This window comes from Heptranchias perlo, chromosome 7 (assembly GCF_035084215.1).
Source record: "Heptranchias perlo isolate sHepPer1 chromosome 7, sHepPer1.hap1, whole genome shotgun sequence".
NCBI classification, from domain to species: Eukaryota; Metazoa; Chordata; class Chondrichthyes; order Hexanchiformes; family Hexanchidae; genus Heptranchias; species Heptranchias perlo.
In genome coordinates, this window is record NC_090331.1 from 89,454,871 (window position 1) to 89,471,176 (window position 16,306).

Consider the following 16,306-nt stretch of genomic DNA (forward strand, 5'->3'; position numbering starts at 1 on the left):
TCATAAATCGAAACTACAGCAGAGTCTCCCAATAAATGCAGGATTATTTCTCCAGCAAAATGCAGTGAGTTGTTACTTACAAATTACGTGCATAAAATCAATCCCAGTCACTTACAGCAGTGCGGTCTCCAGGTGTGATTGACCTAATCATCTCCATTCTGGCTGGGACTTGTGGTGTCACCATATGCAGCCATGATTATAATGTCAACGGGGAGTCAAATCACAGTTCCTTAAGTACCTGCGTACAAACGCGGTAAGGTTGCAGCACAAGTTCTGGCTCTGTTGGTAGTATCTAATAATGTCAGCTCTCATTCTCTTGTATGGGTTGGAAGCTCTGTGCTAGTTTTTTTTTTTTTCGCACAGCCTAGGGTTTTCTCAGCGTGTTGGGTGCATAGAAACAAGAGTAGGCCATTCAGCCCCATGAGCATGTTCTGCCATTCAATTATATCATGGCTGATCTGTACCTCAACTCCATTTACCCGCCTTCGCTCCATATCTCTTGATACCCTTACCTAACAAAAATCGATCAATCTCAGTCTTGAAAGCTCCAAATAACCCGCAGCCTTTTGGAGGAAAGAGTGTCCCAGATTTCTACGACCCTTTGAGTTAAAAAGTACTTCCTGATTTTCCTCCTAAACGGCCTAGCGTTAATTTTAACATTATGTCCCCTCGTTCTTAATTCCCCAACCAGAGGAAATAGTTTCACTGTATCTACCCTATTGAATCCTTCTAACTTTTAAAAAACCTCGATTAGATCACCCCTCAATCTTCCATACTCAAGGGAATATAATCCAAGTTTATGCAACTTGTCCACATAATTTAACTCTGAGTTCCAATATCATTTTGGTGAATCTGTGCTGCAAACCCTCCAAGGCCAATAGTGCAGTGCCCAACACTGAAATGAATACTCTAGGTGGGGTCTGACCAAGGCTCTACATAACTGATAACGGCCAACAATCCATTGGCCTTTTTAAAAAAAAAATTGTACCCGTCTACTAGCTTTTAATGATTTGCTTGGACTCACAAATCTCTTTGCTCCTCTGCAGTTCCTAGTTTCTCACCATTTAGAAAATACTCCGATTTATCTTTCTTAGGTCCAAAGTGGTTGACCAAAGTTATATTGAAGGCATGGGCTTTGCCAAATTCTTCTGCTTCACCTGTGTACTTCCCATCACAGTCTCCATGTGGGAGTTTCATAAACACAGCTGTTAAATTTGGGAGCAGCGAGTGAGTTCTCTTCAGGGTTGCTGAGGAGATGCTGTAAGTCTGCGTATATTTTGACAATGAAATTTTCAGGATTCAATGTATGCCTCACTGATTCTAGGTCAAGAGAGGTCAAAGTTGCTGCATGTTTTTGCAGAATTCGAATTCCGGGCTCCGGTATTTAGCACATATCCAAAGTAACGCAAGAAGCAACAAGCGCATTTTTAAAATATCTCCTAAATCAGCAAAGGGTGGAAGATCAGATCATCAAAACAGGTGATTTAAAAAAGGCATAAACCTATTCTGACAAAGCTGAAAAAGCAAGCTGTTATAAAACGCCAACATGTCTGACAACTCCCACAGCTTGGGAGGTGCACGTTTGTAATGCAAACAATTCAAAATCAAAAAAGGTAATGGGAAGAAGCCGTCCTTTGAGAAAAAAAAACAATCGACCAAAAAAACGAGGAGTTGGCAGCTGGCAGCTGGCGTAGGAAGCACTTCGCTCTTCCTTCCGAAATGACCCATTAAAGCCAAACCACATGCCAACTAGCCTGTAACAGCATTTACAAAATACAGAACTGTGTAAAACTCTTGCTCCAGAGCAACAGGTGTTAATTCCACTGCATTAGAAAAATAAATTTCCATTCCCAGTCACCACCAATAAATTGTACACACACATTAGATACACGTACATGAATAGACGTACGAACACACAAATTAGACACACACAAACACGAGCACGAACACATGGCGCAACAAAACCAGAAGTTCAGCAACAGTAAAAGTGCAAAGGCACAGATGGGAGAAGGAACCTCCGGTGGCATGTATTCTGGATAAGTGCTTGCCTCTAGATACATTTCACGCATACTTTTCACTAAAAAATTTATTTTAAAATGACCTCGTTTTAAAGCATAGGTTTTTGAGGTCCCAGGAAGTTTGGAAGGAGATCCCTAAGGGTTCAAGAGGTCAGATTATTGTTACTCTGTCGTCAGGTTTCTGTGCTTTTCTATATTTGTTAACTAACTTTGTTTCTGCTGCTAAATATATAGCAATAACAACTTGCATTTATATAGCGCTTTTAATGGAGTAAAACGTCCCAAGGTGCTTCACAGGAGTGTAATCAGACAAAAATTGACACCGAGTCAAAGAAGGAGACATTAAGACAGGGCTTGGTCAAAGAGGTAGGTTTTTAAGGAGCCTCTTAAAGGAGGAGAGAGGTAGAGAAGTGGAGAGGTGCAAGGAGGAAAATCCAGAGCTCAGAGCTTAGAGCTTAGACGGCTGAAAGCACGGCCACCAATGGTGGCTTGAAGGAAATGGAGGATGCACAAGGCGCCAGAATTGGAGGAAGGCAGAGCCATGCTCTTTGTATAGACTGTGCCTCAACCATGCCTTTGTCATCTCTAGACTCGACTATTCCAATGCTCTCCTGGCTGGCCTCCCACCTTGCATCCTTCGTAAACTTGAGCTTATCCAAAACTCTGCTGCCCGTATCCTAACTCACCAAGTCCCGTTCACCCATCACCCCCGTGCTCACTGACCTACATTGGCTCCCGGTCCGGCAACATCTCGATTTTAAAATTCTCATCCTAGTTTTCAAATCTTTCCATGGCCTCGCCCCTCCCTATCTCTGTGACCTCCTCCAGCCCTACAACCCTCTGCGATCTCTGCGCTCCTCCAATTCTGGCCTCTTGCGTATTTGCGATTTTTATTGCTCCAGCACTGGCGGCCGTGCCTTCAGCTGTCTAGGCCCTAAGCTCTGGAATTCTCTTGCTAAACCGCTCCACCTTTAAGGTGCTCCTTGAAACCTAGCTCTTGGACCAAGCTTTCTGTCTCAATATCTCAGTGTCAAATTTTGTCTGATTGTGCTCCTGTGAAGCGCCTTGGGGCGCTTTACTACGTTAAAGGCGCGATATAAATGCAAGTTGTTGTTGCTGTTTCTATTTGGGTTGCTGACACTGCCTTTCAGAAGTTAGGGCAGGGAGCTTTGGGAATGGATCAATATTTGCAAGGGGTCCTCACACAGAAATGTTTAAAAACATAGAGCTGTAAGTCAGCCACGAGCTGAGTGAAACGGTGAGGCTCGAGGCATGGCCCAGTGGCTGCAGCCATGGAGATGCTTATATCTACTTATCTATCTCTTACCCCTAGAGTTTCCACTGCCTTATAAAGCCACAACCAAAGAAAAGTTTTACAGTGGTCAAGGCTTCACCACAACAAAAGAACCCACTACAAAAAAAAAAGTGTGACTGGAAAGGTTAAGTCAAGGCTGAGGGAGAATCATTGTGATCACTAACTTAATTCATTCCTCAGTGCAATTCCCAGTAAGAAACAACAAAATAAAGAAATTATTGCATTCATGTACTACCTTATCAGATCGTCAAAACCTTTCAACTTATTTCCAAAAATTACTTTTTGGAGTTAAGTGACACGTGGGCAAATGTGGAAGCTATTCTGTGCTAACAATGCCCCTCAGACAATAGACATAGACTATCAGTCATATGTATTTTTGTTCGAGCGAGGAATAATGGCCAGGACATCGGACAAGAAAATACCCTGGTTTTCTTAGAGTAGTCCCACACAATGTGTAACATCCACCAGAACAGAACATAAAGGAAGGCTTTAATGGTTTAATATCGTAATCTAAAGGCAGGCACCTCCAGTAATACAGCACTCCCTCAGTGCTGCAATTTCGAGTCCTGGAGTCGTAACTCAAACTCATAACTTTCAAACCCAGGAGGTAGATTTCTACCAACTGCGTAAAGGTTGGCATATAAACAGTTCCTCCCCAAAATGACACCGTCAATCTTATTACAGGGGTTGGAGATTTCAGGAAAGTGGTCAGAAACATCCCAGCAGTGAAGTGTGCCAGTAGAACTTCTACACATCCTAGGGTTAATTTAAACAAAATGCCCCAAATCAATTTGTACATCACCTAATCGTAGGCCATGTGCATATGCACCCGAATATCTCTCAGCCATAAACTCAGTAGCTAAGATTTTTTGCAAACCAAACCCTGAACGTGAAGCAAAGTCTCGAAAAAGTACTTTCCGTCTACATTTGTTCCTTGCTGTGTTGGTCTTATAAAATATATTGCAAGATACGTTACCAGTCATAAAACACAATTGATTTGTAGCCTCGAGGAGGCTTGCCATTTCAGGGCTCCATCCCTCTTTGGTTGCTCAATGTTGCTTACCCCATGTGCATCTTAGAGCAGTTCCACCAACTTCAACAGAAGCCAGCATTTCAGACTGGTGCAGGAGTTGATCTGGAGCCACCCAAGAAAGCCCTGTACCGGCCGAGTACTCAGCAGTACCCGGCAGGTGGTGTGTTTTTGAGCAAGAGTCATCCTTCAGACCGGTTCCCAGGATGATTTGAAGTGTAGCCAACGATACATGAGGGGAGGCGCCCAGGAACATACACAGACGGTCCAGTTACAAATGGCAGAGGAAGGAAAGAAATCTAAAATGGTGGAGCTCTTTCACAATACAAAATCAGTAACAACTCATGAAAGGTATTGTATATCGCTGTTGCCTTAAGACAGGAATTGGGGTGGTGCACTCTGAACACAACAGGTGACCTTAAGGTTTTTGTTCCAACACAAGGCAATCTACTAAGCTGGTAGGACTGTAATCATTTTATTAACAAAAGTGAAACTGTTCTTCTACAAATCAACTGTGTTTTATGACGGGTAACGTATCTTGCAATATATTTTATAAGACCAAGAGAGCATGGAACAAATGTAGACGGAAAGTCTTCTAGTCTCTCCTCAAGCAATTTCTAGTAGCGTCTGCAGCTCTTTGTGTAACACATTGTCCCCCATCTAAGATGTCAGACAGCTGACGTGCCCTCATAATAATAATAATAATAATGGATATCCGAGAATGAAAATTACTAGAGCACGGATGTCCAAACTAAGCTCCAGAGGGCCAAGTGCCTGAGTCCGGGATACTCAGTCTAGTGCCAATGTATTTCTTGTTTGCTGCTTGTTCTGTTTAAATTTTGTGGGTCTGGGAGCTTGGGAACTCCAGGTTCTGTTCTTAGTGCTTAGTGCTTTAAATCCTAAATCAGAACACCAAGATGTGTTAGTATCAACAACTTGAGATAGATGGGAACTAATGGGAACATTGATTTAATTCTCGATCTGGCCTCTGCGGCTTCATGATACATGCCTACATGGTGCACAAGGACAAAAAGCTCCGATTGATTTTTAAAAAAATCATTCACTCTCAGGATGTGGGTGTCGCTGGCAAGGCTGGCATTTATTGCCCATCCCTAGTTGCCGAGGTGGTGGTGGTGGGCCATCTTGAACTAAAGCGGCCTGATACAACTGAGTGGCTTGCTAGGCAACTTTCAGAGGTCAGTGAGAGTCAACCACGTTGGTGTGGGACTTGAGTCACGTTTAGGCCAGATTGGCTAAGGACGGCAGGAGTCGCTCCCCAAAGGGACATTAGTGAACCAGTCAGGTTTTAATAACAATCCGACAGCTTCATGATTTTACTGACACCGTGACATGGGGGATGAAATTCCAAGTCGATAATTTTAGCAAGTTTGCTAACGAGTACTAAAAAACTCTCACCCCCAGACAGTATAGAAGAGCTGGAGTGTGGCCTACAGAATGGATAGCAGGGACAGATAAAGCAGCAATTTAACAAAGGGGTTCGGGAACCAGTCTAATTAGCTTGAAACCATCATTATGAACTCAGATTTAATTAGACTCACAAATCACTCTCTGGTATTTGATTAGTTAATGTATAATATCCCACGATCTGACAGTTTAATTCAGTTTGTGCTGAAAGTGTCTATCACTGCATTGTGTGGCCTTCAGGCATGAAAACATTGCCATTAAAAGGGCCGACAACTATGATAGCATTACTGCAAGTTTAGCAGGAAAAGCCTTCAGTTGATCCTTGGAAACCAGCTCCTGTATATTACACAGAACTAACTGAACACATATTCTGCGTGGATATAATGCAGTACTTTCTTGAATAATGATGTTTGTCCTGTATTTGCACAGGGTACAAGTCCTGTTCTGAGCATCATTGATATTAGTTTATTCTAACTCAGTGTCAGCCTCTGAGTCAGAAGGCTGCAGGTTCAAGCACCACTCCAGCACAATCGAGGTTAATACTTTATAGAATCATGATGTGGAGATGCCGGTGATGGACTGGGGTTGACAATTGTAAACAATTTTACAACACCAAGTTATAGTCCAACGATTTTTTTCGTTGGACTATAACTTGGTGTTGTAAAATTGTTTACAATTATAGAATCATAGAATGGTTACAGCGCGGAAGGAGGCCATTCGGTCCGTCGAGTCTGTGCTGGCTCTCAGCAAGAGCAACCCAGCTTTTTTTTTTATTCATTCATGGGATGTGGGCGTCGCTGGCGAGGCCGGCATTTATTGCCCATCCCTAATTGCCCTTGAGAAGGTGGTGGTGAGCCGCCTTCTTGAACCGCTGCAGTCCGTGTGGTGATGGTTCTCCCACAGTGCTGTTAGGAAGGGAGTTCCAGGATTTTGACCCAGCGACGATGAAGGAACGGCGATATATTTCCAAGTCGGGATGGTGTGAGACTTGGAGGGGAACGTGTAGGTGGTGTTGTTCCCATGTGCCTGCTGCTTGTCCTTCCAGGTGGTAGAGGTCGCGGGTTTGGGAGGTGCTGTCGAAGAAGCCTTGGCGAATTGCTGCAGTGCATCCTGTGGATGGTACACACTGCAGCCACTGTGCGCCGGTGGTGAAGGGAGTGAATGTTTAGCGTGGTGGGTGGGGTGCCAATCAAGCGGGCTGCTTTATCTTGGATGGTGTCGAGCTTCTTGAGTGTTGCTGGAGCTGCACTCATCCAAGCAAGTGGAGAGTATTCCATCACACTCCTGACTTGTGCCTTGTAGATGGTGGAAAGGCTTTGGGGAGTCAGAAGGTGAGTCACTCGCCGCAGAATACCCAGCCTCTGACCTGCTCTCGTAGCCACAGTATTTATATGGCTGATCCAGTTAAGTTTCTGGTCAATGGTGACCCCCAGGATGTTGATGGTGGGGGATTCGGTGATGGTAATGCCGTTGAATGTCAAGGGGAGGTGGTTAGACTCTCTCTTGTTGGAGATGGTCATTGCCTGGCACTTATCTGGCGCGAATGTTACTTGCCACTTATGAGCCCAAGCCTGGATGTTGTCCAGGTCTTGCTGCATGCGGGCTCGGGCTGCTTCATTATTTGAAGGGTTGCAAATGGAACTGAACACTATGCAATCATCAGCGAACATCCCCATTTCTGGCGGGAAGGTCATTGATGAAGCAGCTGAAGATGGTTGGGCCGAGGACACTGCCTTGAGGAACTCCTGCAGCAATGTCCTGGGGCTGAGATGATTGGCCTCCAACAACCACTACCATCTTCCTTTGTGCTAGGTATGACTCCAGCCACTGGAGAGTTTTCCCCCTGATTCCCATTGACTTCAATTTTACGAGGGCTCCTTGGTGCCACACTCGGTCAAATGCTGCCTTGATGTCAAGGGCAGTCACTCTCACCTCACCTCTGGAATTCAGCTCTTTTGTCCATGTTTGGACCAAGGCTGTAATGAGGTCTGGAGCCGAGTGGTCCTGGCGGAACCCAAACTGAGCATCGGTGAGCAGGTTATTGGTGAGTAAGTGCCGCTTGATAGCACTGTCGACGACACCTTCCATCACTTTGCTGATGATTGAGAGTAGACTGATGGGGCGGTAATTGGCCGGATTGGATTTCTCCTGCTTTTTGTGGACAGGACATACCTGGGCAATTTTCGACATTGTCGGGTAGATGCCAGTGTTGTAGCTGTACTGGAACAGCTTGGCTAGAGGCGCAGCTAGTTCTGGAGCACAAGTCTTCAGCACTACAGCCAGGATGTTGTCAGGGCCCATAGCCTTTGCTGTATCCAGTGCACTCAGTCGTTTCTTGATATCACGTGGAGTGAATTGAATTGGCTGAAGGCTGGCTTCTGTGATGGTGGGGATATCGGGAGGGGCCGAGATGGATCATCCACTCGGCACTTCTGGCTGAAGATGGTTGCAAATGCTTCAGCCTTGTCTTTTGCACTCACGTGCTGGACTCCGCCATCATTGAGGATGGGGATGTTTGCAGAGCCTCCTCCTCCCGTTAGTAGTTTCATTGTCCACAACCATTCACGACTGGATGTGGCAGGACTGCAGAGCTTTGATCTGATCCATTGGTTGTGGAATCGCTTAGTTCTGTCTATAGCATGTTGCTTCCGCTGTTTAGCACGCATTTAGTCCTGAGTTGTAGCTTCACCAGGTTGGCACCTCATTTTTCGGTACACCTGCTGCTGCTCCTGGCATGCTCTTCTACACTCCTCATTGAACCAGGGTTGATCTCCTGGCTTGTTGGTAATGGTACAGTGAGGAATATGCCAGGCCATGAGGTTACAGATTGTGCTGGAATACAATTCTGCTGCTACTGATGGCCCACAATGCCTCATGGATGCCCAGTTTTGAGCTGCTAGATCTGTTCTGAATCTATCCCATTTAGCACGGTGGTAGTGCCACACAACACGTTGGATGGTGTCCTCAGTGCGAAGACGGGACTTCATCTCCACGAGGACTGTGCTGTGGTCACTCCTACCAATACTGTCATGGACAGATGCATTTGCGACAGGTAGATTGGTGAGAACGAGGTCAAGCTAGTCCCACTCCCCACCCTATCACCGTAGCCCTGCAAATTTTTTCCCTTCAAGTACTTATCCAATTCCCGTTTGAAAGTCACGACTGAATCTGGCTCCACCACCCCCTCAGGCAGTGCGGTCCAGATCATAACCATTCGCTGTGTAAAAAAGTTATTCCTCATGTCGCCTTTGGTTCTTTTGCCAATCACCTTAAATCTGTCCCCTCTGGTTCTTGACCCTTCTGCCAATGGGAAGTTTCTCTCCATCCACTCTGTCTGGACACTTCATGATTTTGAATATCTCTATCAAATCTCCTCTCAACCTTCTCTGCTATAAGGAGAACAACCCTAGCTTCTCCAGTCTATCCATGTAATCATTCCAGTAAATCTCTTCTGCACCCTCTCTAAGGCCTTCACATCTTTCCTAAAGAGCGGTGCCCAGAACTGGACACAATACTCTAGTTCATCATAACCTCCTGCTTTTGCGCTCTGTACCTCTATTTATAAAGCCCAGGAACCCGTATGCTTTTTTAACCATTTTCTCAACCTGCCCTGCCACCTTCAATGATTTGTGCACATATCCCCCCAGATCTCTCTGTTCCTGCACCCCTTAGAATTGTACCCTTTAGTTTATATTGCCTCTCCTTAGTGCAGTGCTGAGGGAGTGCTGCACTATCGGAGGTGCTGTCTTTCAATTGAGACGTTAAATCGAGGCCCTGTCTGCTCGCTCAGCTGGATGTAAATGTCACTATTGGAACAAGAGCAGGGGAGTTCTCCCCAGGGATAAGGGACTTTAGTTGCGTGGACAGACTGGAGAAGCTAGGGTTGTTCTCCTTATAGCAGAGAAGGTTGAGAAGAGATCTGATAGAGGTATTCAAAATCATGAAGTGTCTACACAGAGTAGAACTCCTCTCTGGCCAACATTTATCCCTCAAACAACATCACTAAAACAGATTATCTGATCACGTATCTCATTGCTGTGCCACGTTTCCCTACATCCCTACACTTCAAGTACTTAATTGGCTGTGAAGCACTTTGGGGGATCCTGAAAGGCACTATATAAATGCAAGTCCTTTCCTTAAGTAGACTGAGAAGATGCTAACAAGGGTTTGGATGCTTATCCCAATCATATTCAATGCTGCTCTCCCATAGAAAACACACAGGAAATAAATTGAGCTGATGAAGTCATGTACAGGGTTAGGAATTCTTCAGAGAAATTAGAATTTTTTTAAAATTTTCAAATACCACTTCAATGTCCAGTGCTTTTCTGATCTTTTAGCTTTTAGTGACTCAGTGCATTTCTACAGACCTGCTGCTTCTATGGATTCTCGGTTGTAAGTTATTTGGTATGGTGGCATGATGTTGACCTGCAAATTACCAGTGATCTCGCTATACTGAAGAAAAAGCAAAATACTGTAGATGCTGGAAACCTGAAACAAAAACAGAAAATGCTGGAAACACTCAGCAGGTCAGGCAACATCTGTGGAGAGAGAAACAGAGTTAACGTTTTAGGTCGATGACCCTTCATCTGAAGTGCGGTTCCAATTCTGAGGAAGAGTTCATGTCTGAAATGTCTTGTCTGTTCTGTGCACAGATGCTGCCTGACCGGCAAGTTGTATTAAAAAAAATGATCCAACAATCCAACCAGAGAAATTATGTTCAACTTGTATAGAAGCTTGGTTAGACCAGACTTGGAGTACTGTGCACAGTTCTGGTCTCCATATTAAAAAAGGGATATAGAGGCATTGAGAAGGTGCAAAAAAGATTTACAACTGAGAGGGTACAACTATCAGGAAAGATTGGACAGGCTGGGATTCTTTTCTCTAGAAAAAAGATAGAGGTGATCTGATGGAGGTCTTCAAAAGTATGAAGGGGTTCAATAGGGTAGACGTAGAGAAGATGTTTCCACTTGTGGGGAGTCCAAAACTAGGGGTCAGAAATGTGAGATAGTCACGAATAAATCCAATAGGGAATTCAGGAGAAACTTCTTTACCCGGAGAGGGTTAGAATGTGGAACTCACTACCACATGGAGTGGTTGAGGCGAATAACATCGATACATTTAAGGGGAAGCTAGATAAACACGAGAGAGAAAGGAATAGAAGGACATGGTGATGAGGTTAGATGAAGTAGGATGGAAGGAGGCTTCTGTGGAGCATAAACACGTAGACTAGGTGGGCTGAATGGCCTGTTTCTGTGCTATAAATACTATGCAATAATGGATTTAAGCTGTTTTTCTTGAACTCCTGAACATTGTGGCCCAAGTGCGTGCTGTTAGTGCTGGAGAATAGAACACTTTCAGCCCAGTGGTACCTGGGGCCACTTCAACCATTCTGATCAGACGCAATACAGGGAGAGTAAAATTAGATGCAGAGTAAAATTATATATCTCTCCCTCAACAATGTGCCTGAATCCCAACCTCAGAGTACTATCCCATAGAATCATACAGCACCAAGAGAGATCATTTGGCCCATCGTGCCTGTGCCGGCTCTTTGAAAGAGCTATTCAATTAGTTCCACTCCACTTCTCTTCTCTTTCCCCATCACCCTGCAAATTGTTCCTTTTCAAGTATATATCCAATTCCCTTTTGAAAGTTACTAATGAATCTGCTTCCATCACCCTTTCAGGCAGTGCATTCCAGATCATAACAATTCGCTACGTAAAAAAAATTCTCCTCATTTCCCCCCTGGTTAATTGCCAATTATCTTAAATCTGTGTCCTCTGGTTACCGACCCTCCTGCCAGTGGAAACAGTTTCTCCTTATTTAATCTTATCAAAACCACTCAATTTTGAACACCTCTATTAAATCTCCCCTTAACCTTCTCTGGTGTGACATCTTTTCCATTTCCCACAGTATCCACATGGTGTTTCTTGTGCCTTCTCTCTTAGTACTGGACTAGAGACAGTTTTGTGCTGTGGGTCCATGCCAACTAGGAACAGCGCTGCAGTTGCCCTAATACATTTCACGTAGAGCCCTTGCAGCCAACAGACAGAGGAGATTTTCAGCCAATGAAGCTGGGCTGGATTTGAATCCAGTTTGCAGGGGTGAAAGGGCAACATCTAAGCCACTGCACCAACCATTCCCATGGGAATTTGAAGTTTTTAGAAAATCCAGCACCATGGATTAGGAACTTGCCCACTACTGTTATATGATAGAATTTACAGCACAGAAACAGGCCATTCGGCCCAACGAATCTATGCCGGTGTTATTGCTCCACATGAGCCTCCTCCCACCTTACTTCATCTAACCCCATCACCAAACCCTTCTATTCCTTTCTCCCTAGCTGCCTCTTAAATGTATCTATGCCTCAACTACTCCATGTGGTAGCAAGTTCCACATTCTCACCACTTTCTTGAGTAAAGAGAGTTTCTTCTGAATTCCTTATTGGGTCTATTAGTGACTATCTTATTTTTAATGGCTTCTAGTTTTGGTCTCCCCCACAAGTGGAAACATCTTCTCTACGTCTACCCTATCGAACCCCTTTATAATTTTCAAGAGCTCCATCAGGTCTCCTCTCAGTCTTCTCTTCCCTAGAGAAAAGAGTCCCAGGCTGTTCAGTCTTTCCTGATAGTTAGATCCTCTCAGTTCTGGTATCATCCTTGTAAATCTTTTTGCACTTTCTCCAGTGCTTCTATATCCTTTTCGTAATATGGAGACCAGGACTCCCATGTGTGGTCTAACCAATAAGGAGAGCAGAGATAAGAACATAAGAAATAGGGGCAGGAGTAGGCCATACGGTCCCTCGAGCCTGCTCCGCCATTCAATAAAATCATGGCTGATCTTTGACCTCAACTCCGCTTTCCTGCCCTATCCCCATATCCTTTGATTCCCTTGGTGTCCAAAAATCTATCAATCTCAATCTTGAATATACCAAACGACTGAGCATCCACAGCCCTCTGGGGTAGAGAATTCGAAATGTACATCTCCAAAGGGTCGTTCCTTACTCTAAGCGTGTATTTGTCACAGGCAAGTATCACTGTGTTGCCACGGTTTATTTCAGTGGAAGCAGGTCAAACGTGCCTACAAAGCCAAGTTATTTGTTTCTGGACCAGAGTCCAAACAGGTTGCTGAATGTTTACTCGGATGGTACTCACTCAGGCCGCAAGGCTGACCACTTGTCCCGCAACGTCCACGCATACTGGCAAGGAGGCACACGTTCATCTTCCTCCTCTTCCTCCTCCTCGCTGTCCTCAGACCAGTCAAGCCCTGCAGACAAGAAGAATGTCATCCCACTGCTCCAAAGACAGGACAAAAAGCATTACATTGGAGACCGAGAAAAGAGTTTACAAGAGATATTGAAGGGGCCATGTGGGATAAACTTCCACATGGAGTAGTGGAGGTAAAAATCCTGGAATCATTTATTAAACAATTGGATGATGAGGAATTTGAATCTTTGGAATTCTCTACCCCAAATGGCTGTGGATGCTCAGTCATTGATAATATTCAAGACTGAGATCGATAGATTTTTGGGTATGAAGGGAACCAAGGGATATGGGGATAGGGCAGGAAAGTGGAGTTGAGGTCGAAGATCAGCCATGATTTTATTGAATGGCGGAGCAGGCTCGAGGGGCCGTATGGCCTACTCCTGCTCCTATTTCCGATTTTCTAATGGGAGGTTTTGGGATCTCCCTGGGTCGATGAGCTGAATGCTCATCCTTATCTGCAACTTACGATCACTCACACACTGAACCCAAGAGTCAATGTCTCCATTAACTCACACACTGACCTCTAGAGTCACCATCTCCTTTAACATCACACTCTGACCCCTAGAGTCACCGTCTCCTTTAACATCACACTCTGACCCCTAGAGTCACCGTCTCCTTTAACATCACACTCTGACCCCTAGAGTCACCGTCTCCTTTAACATCACACTCTGACCCCTACAGTCACAGTCTCCTTTAACATCACACTCTGACCCCTACAGTCACCGTTTCCTTTAACATCACACACTGACCCCTACAGTCACCGTCTCCTTTAACATCACACACTGACCCCTAGAGTCACCGTCTCCTTTAACATCACACACTGACCCCTACAGTCACCGTCTCCTTTAACATCACACACTGACCCCTAGAGTCACCGTCTCCTTTAACATCACACACTGACCCCTACAGTCACCGTCTCCTTTAACATCACACTCTGACCCCTACAGTCACCGTTTCCTTTAACATCACACACTGACCCCTACAGTCACCGTCTCCTTTAACATCACACACTGACCCCTAGAGTCACCGTCTCCTTTAACATCACACTCTGACCCCTACAGTCACCGTCTCCTTTAAAATCACACTCTGACCCCTACAGTCACCGTCTCCTTTAACATCACTCTGACCTCTAGAGTCACCATCTCCTTTAACATCACACTCTGACCCCTACAGTCACCGTCTCCTTTAACATCACACTCTGACCCCTAGAGTCACCGTCTCCTTTAACATCACACTCTGACCCCTACAGTCACCGTCTCCTTTAACATCACACACTGACCCCGAGAGTTACTGTCTCTTTTAAAACGCACACAATGACCGCTAGAGTCACCGTCTCCTTTAACACTCACACACTGATCCCAAGAGTCAGTGTCTCCTTTAACATCACACACTCACCGCTAGAGTTAGTCTCCTTTAACACTCACAACTTGAGCCCAAGAGTTTATGTCTCCTTTATCTAACACACTGACCCCTAGAGTTAATCTCGTTTAACACTCACACTGACCCCTAGTCACCGTCTCCTTTATCCAACACATTGACCCCGAGAGTTACTGTCTCTTTTAAAACACACACACTGACCATTGAAGTTACTGTCTCCTTTTACACTCACACACTGATCCCTAGATTCACCATCTCCTTTAACATTCCCATACTGACCCCTACAGGCACAGTCTCCTTTAACAGTCACACACTGACCCCTAGAGTTACTGTTTCCTTTAATATTACACACTGACCGCTGCCGTTACTATCTCTTTTAGCACTCACACTGACCCCTAGAATCACCGTTGCCTTCAAAACTGACACACTGACTCTACAGTCACCATCTCCTTTATCCAACACACTGACCCCTGGAGTTACCATCTCCGTTAACATCACACTCTGACCCCTGGAGTTACCGTCTCCGTTAACATCACACACTGACCCCTGGAGTTACCGTCTCCGTTAACATCACACACTGACCCCTGGAGTTACCGTCTCCGTTAACATCACACACTGACCCCAACAGTTACTGTCTCCATTAACACTCACACACACTGACCCCCTAGAGCTTTTGTCTCCATTAACACTCACACACTGACCGCACGAGTTACTGTCTCCTTTAACATCACACATTGTCCCCTAAAGTCATCGTCTCCTTTTACACTCATACACTGACCTGTAGAGTTATCGTCTCCTTTAACATCACACACTGACCCTTAGTTTCACCAACTCCTTTAACATCACACACTGACCTCCAAAGTAACTGTCTCCTTTAACATCATACACTGACCCCTAGAGTCACCGTCTTCTTTAAAACTCACACACTGACCCCTAGAATTACCGTCATCGTTAACACTCACACACTGACCCCTACAGTCATTGTCTCCTTTAACATCACACACTGAACCCTACAGTCACCGTCTCCCTATGCACTCACACACTGACCCCTAGAGTCATTATCTCATAGAAACATAGAAAATACCAGCAGGACTCGGCCATTCAGCCTTTCGAGCCTGCTCCGCCATTCAATATGATCATGGCTGATCCTCTATCTCAATACCATATTCTCGCTCTCTTCCCATACTCTCCTTTAATATCACACTCTGACCCTTAGAGTTATTGTCTCCTTTGACACTCACATACTGACCCCTAGAGTTATTGTCTCCTTTGACACTCACATACTGACCCATAGAGTTATTGTCTCCTTTGACTCTCACATACGGACCCCGACATGCACCATCTCCTTTAACAGTCAAACACTGACCCCTAGAGTTACTGTTTCCTTTAATATTACACACTGACCGCTGGAGATCCTGTCTCCTTTAATATCACACACTGACCGCTAGAATCACCGTTGCCTTCAAAACTGACACACTGACTCTACAGTCACTGTCTCCTTTATCTAACACACTGACCCCTAGAGTCACCATCTCCTTTAACATCAAACACTGACCCCTAGAGTCACCGTCTCCTTTAACATCACACACTGACCCCTAGAGTCACCGTCTCCTTTAACATCACACTGACCCCTAGAGTCACCATCTCCTTTAACATCACACACTGACCCCTGGAGTCACCGTCTCCTTTAACATCACACACTGACCCCTAGAGTCACCATCTCCTTTAACATCAAACACTGACCCCTAGAGTCACCGTCTCCTTTAACATCACACACTGACCCCTAGAGTCACCGTCTCCTTTAACATCACACTGACCCCTAGAGTCACCATCTCCTTTAACATCACACACTGACCCCTAGAGTCACCGTCTCCTTTAA

At 45.0% G+C, this 16,306-nt stretch overlaps 1 protein-coding gene across 1 annotated transcript in view; it reads right to left on the reverse strand.

Annotated features, from left to right (window-relative positions):
• Window positions 1–16,306, reverse strand: part of LOC137323950 (INO80 complex subunit D-like) — a 110,708-nt gene that overhangs the window by 32,027 nt on the left and 62,375 nt on the right. The window contains 1 exon segment of the mRNA XM_067988095.1: window positions 12,940–13,051. Within this exon segment, the coding sequence (XP_067844196.1) occupies window positions 12,940–13,051 (112 nt within the window).